The sequence below is a fragment of the Phaethon aethereus genome, assembly GCF_964289735.1.
Source record: "Phaethon aethereus genome assembly, chromosome: 3".
NCBI classification, from domain to species: domain Eukaryota; kingdom Metazoa; phylum Chordata; class Aves; order Phaethontiformes; family Phaethontidae; genus Phaethon; species Phaethon aethereus.
Genome location: NC_138576.1, coordinates 68600354 through 68616262, shown reverse-complemented (window position 1 = coordinate 68616262; position 15909 = coordinate 68600354). Strand labels below are relative to the sequence as shown.

At 37.1% G+C, this 15909-nt stretch overlaps 1 protein-coding gene across 1 annotated transcript in view; it reads right to left on the bottom strand.

Moving 5' to 3' along the window:
- The window catches only part of ADGRG6 (adhesion G protein-coupled receptor G6), a gene marked incomplete at its 3' end in the record, with an annotated part of 106650 nt that overhangs the window by 17963 nt on the left and 72778 nt on the right, over positions 1 to 15909 (bottom strand). Inside the window, exons 11-17 of the mRNA XM_081998398.1 lie at positions 14697 to 14758; positions 12647 to 12854; positions 11995 to 12160; positions 8547 to 8687; positions 5324 to 5440; positions 4135 to 4180; positions 2352 to 2458 (exon numbers count right to left, since the gene is read on the bottom strand). Of these exons, the coding sequence (XP_081854524.1) occupies positions 2352 to 2458; positions 4135 to 4180; positions 5324 to 5440; positions 8547 to 8687; positions 11995 to 12160; positions 12647 to 12854; positions 14697 to 14758 (847 nt within the window). The remainder of the gene's footprint in view (positions 1 to 2351; positions 2459 to 4134; positions 4181 to 5323; positions 5441 to 8546; positions 8688 to 11994; positions 12161 to 12646; positions 12855 to 14696; positions 14759 to 15909) is intronic.

Below are 15909 nucleotides of genomic sequence, written 5' to 3'. Positions count from 1 at the left end.
TGACTTCTCGTTATTAAAAGTTTGTAAGAGTAGCTAATCATCTACGGGTGAAACCAAGGGCAAGATATTGCTTTTTGGTTTTATGGTCTGTTTTGACATGTAAACTACATTTATAAATAGAATTGGTCAGAAAAATAGTGACAAAGACAGCATTTAAAAAAAAACCTGGAAATGAAGCAGGAACATTCTGAGGATTTTTTTTCCAGTTTTCTGTCCAAATGTAATTGCCACATAGTACCGTCTGAGAATAAATGCCAGGGTTATTTCCTTTTTTAAGGACAAGAAAAAATGAGAATGTTTGGATCTATATCACCGTGGAGTAGATGTGAGCAAATACTAACACATAATGGTGTCCATTCTACAGTCAGTGTCACTGCTGTCCCTGGCAAAATATCTAGCAAAAAGAAACCAAGAAAATGCTACAAAACATGCCATTTTTCACAGGAAAAGGAAGGCACTGTATGCAGTTTTTTACACCCTGTCCTAACCCTATATGACAGTTTGTTTATATATATGTAAGGAGAGTGTTATTTGAAAATAATTTAAAATCTAAATTAAATTCAGAAAAGATTATTCAAATGGAAAAGCAATTAAAAGGGTCAAAACTGTAAAAATCTATTGGAACACAGCCCACATTCAAAGAACTGTCTTCTTTCCTACTGCTACAAAAGCCTTTGGGGAAGAGAAGGGACTCACTGAGTATATCCTAAAAAAAGCCCTTTTCTTCTCCCTTCGAGGATGAAAAGAGAAACAAGATCACAATTTAGCTTCCAAAAGACAAAAAGCTTATGGCTTTTTTGTGTCTACATCCGAGCGTGACGTGAAGAGAGCAGCTCTACTAAGAAGGCTCTGGAAGGCCAAAGCTGAACAAGTCAGTGCATGCAGTGCATCCTATGTGCCCCTGCAACAAGTTAAATCCAAAATCAAACACTTCTACTATGAGCATTGCTGTGATCGGGAGCAAACACCTTTTCTGCGGGTATGTTTTAGAGACCAAAGAATGTTAATTTCAGGTGGAAAGAAATGCTTCAGCCCATTACTGAGTGTAAAAAGTATCCAAGTGTTAAGAAAAGATAGCAGTATGCCGTCTTTTTCATGCTGGGATTTTCTTCTTTCAAAACCCCTCCACACGGGCAAAGTGCTGGAGACACCTCAACGCCAGAGGAGCTGCGCCACGGAGGCTGACGTGCTCTGCGCGGCTGACTCTCTCGTCTCCCTGACCGGCGATGCTCTGCCTGCCTCAGCCACCCAGCCCGGGGACTTTGCTTCAGCTTCTGACAAGAGCACGAGTTACGGGTTACACGTTTTGTCCCAGCCCTCAGCAGGCAGACTTTTGCCAAGAGAAGGCACAGGCCAAGGTGCAAGGCACCCCCAAAGCTGATTTAAGCCATTTATAAGAAAATCTGCAAATCCGGGTTTGCACATTTCATAAAAGAAGGTACTGCTTTATAGTTTTTGACATTAGATAAATATACACCTCGTCAGATTTGCAACCTAAATTTGCAAGAGACAGTATTTGGCCCCTTGAATCTCAGGATGAAAGGGAATTATTGTGCTCCCTTGACTTTTTATCCTCATTAGCAGTTTTAATGACCGTAGGACATTTTTCTTCCCCTGACTGTTTTCCCTGACGGTATGAGTCTCTCTTTTTTTGTTTTGAAGACAGCACCTCAACTTTTTCTCCTACTTTTTTTTTCTACCAACAACTTCCCACTTGCCTGATCTTGAAATTTCAAACCTACCTAGACTTGTTTCCTCGTTCACTTCCCTCTTGTTACTCCCTCCTCTCCCAGCTGCAAGTCATTTTTGTCAGATTATATTGTTAAGTGAAATGACAGGGACCCCTTGCACCCTAGGATTGATTTTTTTCTGTTTTGCTGGTGGAATTGTTAGTACCGGGACTTGGTTTTACAGTCCCTGACTTTCTTTTTCACCCAGCCATGTCCAGGCTTTGAAGTTGGATGTTATAATATGCTCTTTGTATTTTGATAACGCTGAGAAGTCTCAACCCCAGGTATTTTGTGGCACAGTACTTTTAAAAATTTAGAATATTCTTATGGGCCCATTTTACTTTTTATGTTATAACACTTAGCCACTTGCAAAGAACGTAATAATAATATGCCTTCATTACCAACTTTATTCATTACCTCATTCCTGAATCCTTATCATTAGCTATTTTGTTACGAAAAGATAACTTGATGACAATAGGGGGAAAGATGATGTATTACTATTAAACATCACGTGCAAAAGGAATAACCCAAGTAACAAAAATGACAGACATCTTGATCCAAGACAAAAACTGCATTGCAGTTCCTAGGCAAGGTAACTTGGTGGACAGTGAGTTCGCCTACCATGAGGACCCCGAAGTGCGTGAGGTGGTTGCATAAGCAAATCGTCTCGTTTTCATTGGACTCTGCGTCCACTTGGCAGCCCGCAGGGTTCCAGCCACCACTGCCACCTGTGGAAATGAAACAGGGGAAACCATACTTTCCAATGAAGTCACGCCACCCTCTCTTTTAACAGATTTCATCACTTCATCTTGTGCAAGTGCAGAAGCGCTTTCTCAAACTGAATGAGTGAACGTTAAAAACAATCAGGAGAGAAGTAAGTGTCAGATTGCCTAGTTTCTGCAGAGCATCACCCCAGATGAGTGTCCCAGTAATGGACTACTGAGCAGAAGCAATAGCTGCAGATCTATAATAAAGGTAGGGAGTTTTTTGGTTAATGTGGGATGAATAAGACCTACTATGCGGATCATGCATTAAGACAACCTTAGTTTTACCCAACAATAAGACGGTTGTAGAACTCCCTTTTACCACACTGATGTGATGTCTGCACCTGCCTCCCTCCTACTCATATATCCCCAGGCACATGGAAGCATTTGTGGCCCAGGAGCAGAGGGTCCTGCCCTTCCTCTCTGCAGCCTGTAGTGCAGAACGTCAGACTGGAAAACCCCAATGATCCTTTGCGGTCTTAAGAAAAAACATGAAGTAAACTATCCCCTACTCACCCCACCTGAAAAGGCCATTCTGAAAAATAAGTAGAAAGATTTTATTCTTAAAAACTAAAAGTTAAAAAGTAAAATCTGTATTTCTGATTACTTCTCCTTTCATTTTTTCCCTGCTGAAATACGAACTAATTTTGTGAAATAGTTCATATTCTCCGAACGCTTAAAGACATTTTTGCACAACTCCAGGCAAAATCCAGCAAATTACCTGACTGGCCCTATAACTTTACCTCAAATTCAAGACAGAATCTCTCAAAAGACTGTGAAGATATTCCAAAACCACTTAAAATTCTCCCCTACTCAAGCAGCCACTGAGAATAGTTTCCTCCCTCTGTGGTTCTCCTTTGATGTGCTTCTTAAGTTTAGCTTCCTAACTAGATTATTTTTAATTTTTTGCTCTTTTTTTATCCTCTGCATCCTCCTCAGTTTTTCTGTCCGAATTTCCTGCTTTCAAGTACAACTTTGGATGGTAAATTTTATTTCTTGCAGGACTCTCTGTACTAAACCCCTCCACCTGCTAAGGACAGTTACTTCTTTGCTCTGTTTTTATTGCAAGGAAGAGTAACATCTCAGTAGTGATTAGCAGGATCTGGAATGTCATCCCAGAGAATAACTTTGTGCAAAGGACAAAGAGCGCCAGTGTAACATCACACATGGGTTAGGCAATAGCAATGAAGAATGGGCTAAAATGCTGTCTTGTTAATGTGTGTCTTCATATGAAAACTCATCATACTGTCTGTAATCCATCTACAAGGTGGATGAAGTCTGTGTAATGTAGTTCCTAACCTTCCACGGAAGAAAAAACGGCTTAAGATTTGTAACAGGCACAATCTGCTATGAGATACAGAAATGTAGAGAAATTTAATTTACAAATTTAAAATGTTAAACAAACTTACCATAAAAAAAACTTTTAAAAAGAATATTTAACATCTGCTGTTACAAGCAACTGTACTAACCAGAAGAAATGATACAATCTAAAGACTTAATCTACAAGGATCCAGCTACATCTACTTCATCTACATCTGCAAAGATTGGTTAAGAAGCAATCGGCCAAGACTGTGACCCATTTTAAAACTTAGACACTTTTATTCCCCACATAAAAGAAATTACAGTATGTTTGAACTTACCATTTTTGTTCATATCCCAGAAGACACAGGTAGGCTTAGGATCTTCCTAAGAACACATGCAAAAGTAGACTCTGTATACCTCTTTTGACATAAAACTTGTCAACATATACATTTACAACAGATGTTTTACTACGTATCTTTTCATTCAATGAGCAGAAGAATAAATATAATTTGGATTGTTGAAATTTTGTCTAGTGTCAAATTAGAACTTATTCTGCTAGAAAGACAGATCTGCCCAGATTATAAAATCTAGAGCACTGTTCCTGTGCACTGTTCCTTTTCCACATCCTCAGAATAATGAAGTTTTATTGTCTCACTAAAATTATCTGTGAGTATGACATCTTTACAGACTCTAAATACTTTTTACTGTTCACTTCCTTAGGGTTTCTCAGCGAATCTTCTATGTAACTGGCCTTGAAAATGTGCAAAAGCCTGCTGAACCTAAGCGGAGGTTGTTTTGCCTGACCTTAAAATAATCATTATAATGAAATGCACGATAAAGTTAACCAAACTGTGAAAATTACAAACCGGGTTCCCATTACAGAAACAATTTACTTAGGTATTGCATTTTAACATCTTCTTGCCTAAATTCTCTAGTGCCGTTCTCTTTTTTGGAGTAGCTGCTAACAACATGAGTGAGAACAGAGTCAAGCTCACACATTTTTTAACTGAAACAGTATGTGCCAAAAGGTTGCGTTTGGTCTGTATTTCCCTAAATTAATTGTAGTCATGTTTTAACAACATGGTTCTGTCCATTCTTCCTTTGCTGAAAACCACATCTCAACAAAATAACTTGGAGAACTATTAACAAAGCAATTCATGTTTGGTCAAAGAATTAAGCAATTCTGAAGTTCCAGTGTAATAAATTGTGTCCCGGGTCACTGTACACGAACACGATCACGAACAGAGGTTTTGCCTAGAGTTATTGGCACATTAAGTTGCCTCTGAGTGGCAGAATCAATAGACTTTCAGATAAATGTTAGATCATGAATGGAGTAGGAATGTGTAAGGATGGGAGAGGTTATTTGTTTTTACGTTTTCCTTATTTGCTTTTGTTCTAGAGTTTTTATTTCCATTTAAGTTTATGATTTTACTCAAAAAAACCATCCAAATCAATCAGGCTATATGCTTAGCCTTTACTACATATAATCTGCATTCCTCTTCCTCTGAATAATCAGTCTTGTTTTACCTGAATTTTGGTATGCTTAATTGTAATCGTCACATAATCCTGAAGATCCTGAATGGTTATGTTTCCAATACTGCATGCCACCACAAAACTGGTCAAATTGGCAGGACTTTCTGCATCCTTTGAAAGATTCAGAAAAATATAATAAATGCTTACACAGCACACAACATAAAAGCCAGAGTACACAGTTTCATTTTTGCAGCGTGCCAGAATAAATAAGTTGTCAGCATTTCTACACTTCAATCATGCAATATAAGAATACTGTTTATAAAATCAAATAAATGGTTTGCCTCATGGAAGTTTCCCTATTTTCCTTATAGTCATAAACATATATAGGCACAATTATAGAGAGGTTAGAAGGCATAAATTCCCCTTTTAATCATTTTGTCTGATGCCATCAAAATTATAACTCAAACAATGTAGCAGATAACAACCCATGATATGATTAGCTCATTTCCCTAAACAAGAATGAACTAACTTTCTTATCTTAATGTCAATGCTATCCTTTTTAGTAGACACAAAGATTTTGGAGAATAACCTGTTATTTAGCAACCTATAGTTGCTAAATCATCCTCCATCTTACAATGAATGACTAAGAAGTAGTAAACAAATTCAAAGCAATGCTACTGTAGGACATAATATTTTCTACAAGGTCTTATTTGATGGGAATTTAAATAGAAGACTGACGTTATCGCTGAGCAATGCCATTTCTAACCTGCAGTGAAAAAGCACCAAGTTGAGAATTTTCCAAAAGAGGAACTTTCCTTGGAAATTGATGATTTATTAAAATGGAAGTGCTTTGGAAATACTATTTGCTTTTGGTGAGCTTCCATTGAAATCTGCATAGTCACATGTCTGGTTGGTCTTACGGGATGCTGGGAAGCTCGGTCACTGCCTGTGGTAGAATTTAGGTCAAATGAAGTCTATTGCCATGCACTTTCTCTCAAAAAATCTGGGCTGCCAAACTCCAGACCCCCCCCAATTCCTTCAGTCTAGTGGTTTTGTTAGTCTAGGCTAGTGTCAATGACATAAATTGGTCTAGTCTAGACAATCACTGCAATTCACATATTTATCATATTTGCATGTTTTTTTCATGTCCTCAGAATTCATGAGCCTTCCCACCTAACTTTAGACATGTAAAAGGATGTCTAGAACTCAGGTTCGCTAGCCATTCTAGCATTTCTTAACATAGTCAATGAAAGGGAACTGGCACATCTAGGGCCTAATCCATCTTACCTATTCTATACATCTAGGTCGAATATGGGTTGTCTAAAAATAAGTGTCCATTTTAGAGGCCTTAAGGTATCCTGCTCAGTCTCCAGCTGCTACTGCAGAAGATCTCACATCTCTTAAAGGTTCATTGTCACATCTGTCAGCCAGTAGTACCTTTGTACCTTGGGTGTCTCAAATTGCACTATGCTCCTTTGTCTGGGGAACTGATGCCTACTCCTGCACTAGGATGAGATGTGTCACACCTCAACGGTGTCCATTTTCTTCCGTCAACTGGCTTTGAAGGCAACTTATAGACAACAGTTCAAGCATTGGTATGTACACTGAACATACCTGACTTCAGTAGAAATGAATCCCACCCTGAATAGTTTATATCAATTTTTCATATAATATTCTAAGTAAAGTAACCATCAGATTTTAATGAATGACAAGATAAAATTTACTAGCATTCTCTCAGTTGCAAGAAAAAACCCCTCCAGTGCTGTAAAGTATGATGTTTCACTGTTATGTAGAGTGCTGGCAAGAAATACAGCTAATAACATTAGGATTTTTTAAAATTGCAGTTGCGATAAATATATTTATGAAATACTTTTATACTAATGGATAAGCTATTGGGTTTGAGATGGCTTTATTTTTAGCCTCTTTTAATTTATTGTTTCAGACTTACTTTATTTTTAGACTTACTAAAATGTGAGTTTTACACATTTTTAATTCATTGTGTTGAACATGTCACCCATGAATAGCTTGAAAAACACAAAAAAAAGGAAGAAATTTTAGTTGCTAATTTAGATGCAAATTTTCCTGGTTTTTCTTTTTCAATGACTTATTAAGCATCCCTTAGAAACTCATTCTAGCACACATTTATATGATTTTATGCCATTGTGACAAGCCTACATCTGTATTCTTCTGGTTTCTTTCTTAAATATATCCATCCTGTTTTTCTCAAAAGTGGGATTAAAATGAATACTATTTTAAATAGTTAAAGATACTTTGGGGTGTATTTCAGAAGGCAACTGAGGGTCATGGGTATTTTCTTGCCTAGATTATCTGAAGAATCTGGATACACTGCCAATAAAAACGGTAATATAGGGACAAATACAATACTACAGAGTTCTGCGGATGCATAAGAGCCAAAGGTCACTTGAAATACTAATGGGAAAACAAACTCAAGTCTTCTGAGGCTCAGTCTACAGTTCACTATGAAACAATGTTACCTTCTTAATTAACTTTTTTTTTTTTCCAAAATAGGTATGTTTTTGGTTGTTTTTTCCAAGCTGCAAACTCTTCCTAATTTTTTGGCATCTACCATGCAAGAACTATTTATAATTACCATGTGATGGGACCCAAAGGAAAAATAATCAAGTCTACCTGAGTCCGTTTAGTTTTCAGGTGCAAGTATTGTTATCCTTATTCCATATTAAAATATGGTGTGCTTATGAGAACACATATATGAAAAGAAGAATCATATGTGTAGCAACCAATGTCTGGCTGATGATCATCAGCCCAGAGTTTCCAAGCGAATGTAAGTAGTCAGCTGGATATGAGTGCCAACCAACTCCTTCAAGGAAAAGAGAAAGAAAGAGTACGTGACAGCATTATAGGCCAAATTCCCTTCAGATAGAAAAGAACCTGGCTCCACTGAATATTAAGGACCTATATTAATGCATTTTAACAGAAGTTATGCCCTTTAAGAGGCCTTGCTACTTTACCCTGATTACAAGCAGCTGGGATACAGCTTTCCATAGATTACCCTGAGAAAAAGTTTATCTCACATGTGACAGGAAATTTCAGTGAAATTACTGACTTGAATTCAACTTGGGCACTTCGACTCTTTTGTCACTCTGAACATAACGCTGTCTCTGTTACCTACATCTGCTATCACCTTCTCATTCCTGTAACTCATGAGATGCTGTGAAAGGATCACACCACAGCAAACTTTTAGCAGCTGGCTTTGACTCACCCTAACCAAAATGACTTCAAACACATTAAAGTTTACCTGAAAAAGACCATTTTTATTGAAGAAAGTAAATTGAGCCCTGGATATAACTTCAAACTCATCTTGACTTAAATTCTTCAGTAAACTTGGTGGCAGGACCACAGAAGCGAAGGCATTTGTCTGATCCTTGTCAAAATCTATCTGTTAAAAAAAAACAACAGGAGAACATGTTCAAACAAAAACCAACCATCCATTGTCCACAACTGGGTTCACAGCCTTAGACGAAGATATCTAAACATGGGACTAGAACTCATTAGCACTAATATGACCTGTACGTACGTTAAGAGTTGATGCAATAAATAAATTAAAAAAAAAAAGCTTAGGAGGTTTTCCCATCCTTCCAGCATGAGATCAGCCTTCTGCTACAAAAATGTATGCGATCAAACAAACAAACTCCTCCACTGCTATAATGATGATTCGGAAATAATGAGATAGCAATGTCAGTCGTAATAGTTTTCGGTAACCTTCAAGATACTTTTCTTCATACCAAACTATGTTGAGAACTGAAAAATACGCTCTGAATCCTTCTTTCTTGAGTTATATTATTTGGCCTGATCTGCACATCTGAATTAATTATCTTATGAGCTTTTTGAGTTTCTCTGTTACAGAAGGGAGATTTTAAAATAATGATTAGTGTCACCTCTCTATATTTATCATGCTATGTAGCACAAAAAAAGTCACTTTCTGCCACCAGTGTAAGCTTAATCTATACTGGCAAGGTCTCAGACAGCTGAAAGCCCGGATATAACAGCCGAGCAGGAAATAAATGAGGAGGCACACTTGCATTTCATTAGCTAGCAGGCAGCAATTCTACGACTGCTTGCTCTCCCACCATGGCGTACTCAAGGTGTGCCACCCTACCTATCAAAGGAAGGGCAGCAAGCCGTCTCACAGCGGCTCTACAGTAAAAGCATTTAAGATTTTACTTAAGGAGTGTGAGATAAGGAAACTCACACTCCTGACTTCTCCAAAGGCAACTTGCACATGTATTTATGCCTCTCATGATCAGTTGTATGATTCTAAAAGCACCATTAGCTAATAGAAAATTAAAAGTCATAGGCTACTGATACATTTATTTGACTTCTAAATTTTCATTGATTTACTGTGAATAACAAGCATCCTTGGAAATTAGTAAGAAATGGTTCATAGATATCTCCTGACAGGGCTAAATGCAGTTGAATAAAAGGTTTTCAAAGGATAATTCTGCCACATTAAACACAACTAAACATTAAACAGTGTGTAATAAAGACATCCCATTAGGTATTGTCTGCAAATAGTGTAGAAGAGACTTCTATAAAGAAGTATGGATATATTACAGGAACAATTTAATAATATGAATCACCAAAAACTAACTTAGTCAAAGGTTTGGCAAGAAACATAAAGACACAGGGGACTGAAATAGAATCTTTCCAAATTGCCACGGATACATTTGCTTGATATCTACTTTAAGAAAAAAATATGAAATAAAATCTGGAAACATTCTGACATACAGCTTGAAGAGTTTAATGCTCCCTGGTGAGCCTGGGATAGATCATCAGATCATCACATCACTGGTGAAAAACCTGGGCTTTCACAAGGGAATCTCCCTCCAGCAGGGACAGCAAGAATCTTTCCTGATAGGCATGGAAAATATAAACGGTGACCACAGCTGCTGCAGATTTTTCTGGTAGGAAGGATGCTAAGAATTCTCAATCAGCTGTTGGAAATGTGAAAGTCTGAGAACAAACTCATGTTCCAATAGGAACATTATAAATAATTTGACGGAGTTTGGATTTTATGATTATTTAGACAGTGCTGTAATAAATGATTCCAGGGCAAGAAAATTCCTGGATGTCCTCAAGCCACAGATGGCAATTCTTATTATACATGCAAACATCCCAAACCTGGCTTCAGAATTTTTCCTTTCCTCTTTCCATAAATACAGGATGAAATCTGGAGGAGAAATGTTCCTTTGATAACAATCAAAGAACAATCAACTATTGAGCTTCATTAATAAGAGAGGTAAACAAAAGGAGATGTACAATCATAAAAAAATTCTAATAAAATTGATTCAAAGAAATTTTAGCCAAAATTTCTATGAATATAAATATGTGAAAACTCAATTACATTAAATCCATTTGTATCTATTTAAACCAGCATTTGAGTTTTGATCCAAAGCCTATATACACAGCATGTAAAAGGCCTGAAGACTATTATATTACTACTACTTTTTCTAGCACTGTCTTCATTACTGTTTTTGATTTTTACACTGCATAGCACTTTATAAAATGATCAGACCTTTAGTAGGATTGTTGTCTTGCCAATTTGCAGCTGGAATTAATTTGTTTATAAGATAAGATGCTTATACTTCAGTGATTAGTCTTTAACTGTTTTCATAATGCCATGTTTTGTTTGAATTCAATTTTGGTTCCTCTGGCCCAAATGACAGTAGACTTTTTTATTTTTCTGTTTAATCTTTTCTGTGCGTTTTTCTCAAGTAAGGCTCACTGTGTCTGAATGGTTAGACTCCCAAGGAAACTGAGATTACATTACCCCTGCTATAGATTTCTTATATAACTGTGAAAAAAATACATTGCACTACGTTTTTAGAAGCATTTAGGTGCTATTAGATGCAGACAGGCATGGAGTGAAATTTAAAAAGTCTCAGCACCTCATTGCTGCTGATTTCAACAGAGCCTCTGGAAAATCCCAATAGGTGCTCATGTGCATCTCAAATTCTATTTTACAGCTTTTAGATGTCTGAGCTTTTCTACTTGCGAAAAAAGAAGAAAAAATTTTTTTTGAGGTGATGACAAATATCTCAACTATAGCAGCCTGCCTAGATACTGTAGCACTGGAGACCACTCTGCAATTTGAGTGATCTGTGTTACTTTTATTTTTCATGTCTAGGCTGGTCAAGCTCCTCATGAATGTCTTGAACTGCCTTGGACATCCCAAATAGCACAAGCCGATCTACTTACGTGTGGGCAACTGGATCAGCCTTAGGTCTCTGTTAGAAGTAGGTGTTTAAACTATACTGGAAGGCTGAAGACCTATTGTATCTGCAGAAATCTACATGTAGATACCTACATTTAGGTGTCTTATTCTAAAGATGAAATGGATCAATGGAATTGTTAGGTAGTGTACAATGAGTAATACAGCAGACTGTTAGAGATTATTTTCCCTTTTCATTAGTAAAAAAACCCCAACAAACCAAACAACTCAAAAGGATAAAGTCTGTTCTGCATTTGGAAGCAAATTACTTTTCATCCATATGGAACATATGAGTTTATCTGGGTTTCCTGTCACTCAAGGAAACATTACATTAATCTGTTTGGATGATTACAGGAAAAAGGAAATAGAAAGTAGGGGGAGAATTGGGATTTTAAGTGGTTTTATAGGAACTACAGTAAACACACTTGGACTAACAGGCACATTTCATGGTCAAACACAACTGCTTGTTCCGTACCTGGAAATCAGATGCATTATTCTGTGGACTGACACTGAAAGAACCACCTCTGAATGAAGTTGAGTTTATAGAAGACACTCCAAGTGCAAGGTTTCGTGTTGAAATACTCATGGATGGTCCAGTGAACTGGATCTTTAAAGCCAAGGCATCAATAGTTTTTAGAGCTCTAAAACAGAAATAAAAATATTCTAAAAACTGAATACAGAAAAAAAAAATACTATGCTCTGTATGCTCTCCACATTTAAGATGATCCTCTTTTTATTGACTATGTTTCTATCACCTATCTGTATATTCACAAGGATACTGTCAGGTTCTAAATTTATGCATCTCTGTTGAAAACACTAGCTTTTGATTGACAGAAACTATCTGACTCATATCGCTGGTCCTGAAATAATTTTCCAACAATACTTAGATCTATGCTGTGTCATGTATCAGGAGACTTCTTTTCCATTCAAATACATTATCATTGTCATGCACATTAATTTTAGTACAAGATGAAATATTTGTATATCTAATTTGGAAAATTCTTTTTGATGGAAACCAGAAAAGTTTGATTTTTATACTGCAATTGTTTGTCTATATATGGAAGGATAAATCCTTCTAACCTTGCAAGTTGCTCTCAAAATCTTGTCTCAAATGCAGAAATACTTACTCTGAAGATGATGCTGCCAATACACTGTCTGAACTGGTTAGAATATTGGAAAAAATTGTCACCACAGTAGAACCCAGAGACTCATCAATTTCTTCATCGTTCACAATTTTTTTGAGCTTCTGCACAACATCATTTACTTTGTCTGAGGTTAGCTGCTGCCCTTCACCAGTGAGATTCAGAAGGTGATTGGCTATATCAGCTGCATTTTCTGTAAGTAAGTGTACACGTAAAATGAAGTAAAAAGAGAAAATAATGCATATCAGTCCTGAAGTAATTCAGAAATACAAACGTTTATCCTCATTGTTGAAAGCTAGAGCATGTTCTGTAGTACTTGTAATGAACATAGGATTTAATCATTTTATTAAATTTATAATTTTATGAAAAAGTACATAGAACCTGCTGATTATTATTATATACTGTCATCAATGGCTGTGTCTTTCTTTTCCTTAATTTTATTTGAGTTTATAAATCAGAACTATTAGTGTGGAATCATCAAAGAATCTTTGGGTTGGAAGGGACCTTTAAAGGCCACCTAGTCCAACCCCCCTGCAGTGAGCAGGGACATCTTCAACCAGATCAGGTTGCTCAGAGCCCCGTCCAGCCTGACCTGGAATGTTTCCAGGAATGGGGCATCTACCACCCCTCTGGGCAACCTGTGCCAGTGGTTCACCACCCTCGTTGTAAAAAATTTCTTCCTTAGATCTAGTCTAAATCTACCCTTTTTTAGTTTAAAACCATTATGCTTTGTCCTATCGCAACAGGCCCTGCTAAAAAGTCTGTCCCCACCTTTCTTTATAAAACCCCTTTAAGTACTCAAAGGCTGCAATAAGGTCTCCCCGGAGACCTTATTATTGAAAGGGCTGACTGAAAGAAAAAACAGGGAAGGAAAGAATAAAAAGCAGATTTTCTCTCTTTTTTTCCTCCTTATGCCATCCTTTCTTTTTCACTGGGAACAACAGTTTCACTCCTGAAGTGAAATAAATGCATCCTAAGTCACTAATACTGACAAAAGTATTCACTCTTCTAAGCTTTGGGGAGAAAGTCTGACCCCATTGCAAATGTTTCAGTTCCTTCAGAGGACCGTACTCTTACTCAGAGAGTTGGCAAGCACAACACACAAGCAGATTTCATGAGAAGAATCTTCCTGGTAAGGGAAGATTGATAGTATGTGCAATGGCAAAATATCAGTGTATATCACATGATAAACTGCAAGTTTGATGCCACCTGGACAGAAAACTAATGTAAATACACATTGTAAAATATCAAAATATTTGAGATTTATTTGAATTCACTAATAAGATTTTGAAAGAAGGTCAGCCTTCTTTAGTCTGCAACTGGCTGTATTTTTTTAATGTTGTGTTTTATAATATAGATTTTGCTACATTTACTGTAGAATGTTTGTTTTACATTAAATGATGTTTTCATATAGCCTGACTGCAAATATGCAATCAACTTAGGTAGCCAGGCTCCCTAGGACCCCTCTCCAGGAAAGCAATTCAGGACAGGAGCTTACTGTAGGTGCTCTGAATTGCTTATGAGAGTATCGTTCTCTTCACTAGCTCTGGCACTAAAAAAAGGGCCATAAAATTGTTGTCTATTTATTTTATTACTCTTTTAAGGCCAGAATGACATCAAGGGGTATTTTGCAAACTGAGAATAAATCTGAAAATGTCTGATCGTAAGCCCGGTAAAGAGAGTGGGAGTCTTTCCACTGGCACCTACAGGAGTTGGAAACATTTAAAAATTTGTCGGAACCTGAATATCAAATTGAAGCAAGCTACCACCTGCCTCTATTCTTGCTTAAATTACCTGAAGTGTTTGATTTATTTCTTTAATTGGTATCCAGAGCTTTTCATGGGTGGGCTGAATTCAACTTGGTGCTATTCCCCAGAGTTTAAATATTTACTTTGCACTGATCTTTCAGAAAGATTTTAAACAACTTAGCACAAAGGAAGACACTTTCTTCCTTAATGTGACTTTGTTATAGTAAGCAGTAATCAAAGTCTACAAAACTATTCCTTTAGCCAAAGACCAACACCAATATACCCACCTGTGCAATTTCTAAGATCAGGCTGACCCCAGTATGATGTATAATTCTGCAGACCCAAATAGCTAAAGAGGAAGAATGACAAAATTCACGTGAAATACAACAGCAAAATTATGTAACCGTTTTATAATTCTTTTGTAGATGTCACAGTGGTCCACTCTTCACAACTCACTATTTTGCTAGCAACATGACCCCTAGTGAAATGAAGTATGTATGCTTGACAGTGGAAATATGTGATCAAGTTAGTGACAGTGCTGAGGGAAACCCTAGTTCTTTTGGACAAATTCCCAGCTCATTCCTATATTGATCTGATAAACTGCATCAGTGGAAATTCTGGCCTTGTATTTCAGGAAAGACCCAAATGTGGACACAAACTATTATGCCCCTATTATGGCCTAATCAGATGCTGTTTCTATAATTTCCCTTTGCTATAAATGGCTTTGATCAAGTCAATAGCAAGCCATAATACCTCTTAGAAGAACATGCACAGGAGCTATGTGGAGAGATAAACTTATGCCGCCTATGAAAACTAGGGCAGGTTACCAGCAGATCCAGGTCCAAGGTGACGGGTAGATATAAAGATTTTTTTTTCAAAATGCTTTTCTAAAAAGCCTTACCATAGCAAAATATCCAGATATAGCTCCAAAATTACACATGTTTTTTCCTCAGTTTTCTTTAAAGACATTCATGTTATCATAGGATGGCAAAGACAGGATGGAGAATGAGCAAAAGTTATCCTTTCACTCAGCGCATCATAGAATAAAGTTATTCCTCAGTTGATCACCTTCATTATATCAGCACATTAGCAGGTAACCTTCTACTGTGGGATACACAGGACTAGAAGAGACCATTAGAAGAGCTTCCTCTTTTCCCCACGCACACCCCACTGTGGTCCATCTTGGCAAAAACTAGTGGAGGCAGAGACAAGGAAACCATAGCACAGCGCAGAACACTACTTCTCTTCTATGAGAAGTGCTGTACACAGACAATCAATGGTATTGTGTAGACTACAAATGAACAATAAAGATAAGCAATACTGGGGCAGCAAAGGCCAGAAGCCTTAATTTTTAATGATTCTGAGGCTCTGACATAAAAACAATTTGACTTCTGCACTACTCTACAACAAAAGTTGGTCAATCAGAATCCAGCAGTTCTTGTACAAGATTAAGAGGCTGAGGAAGTGAGTTAGTTAAACATAATGCTGGTTGCTTTCCTG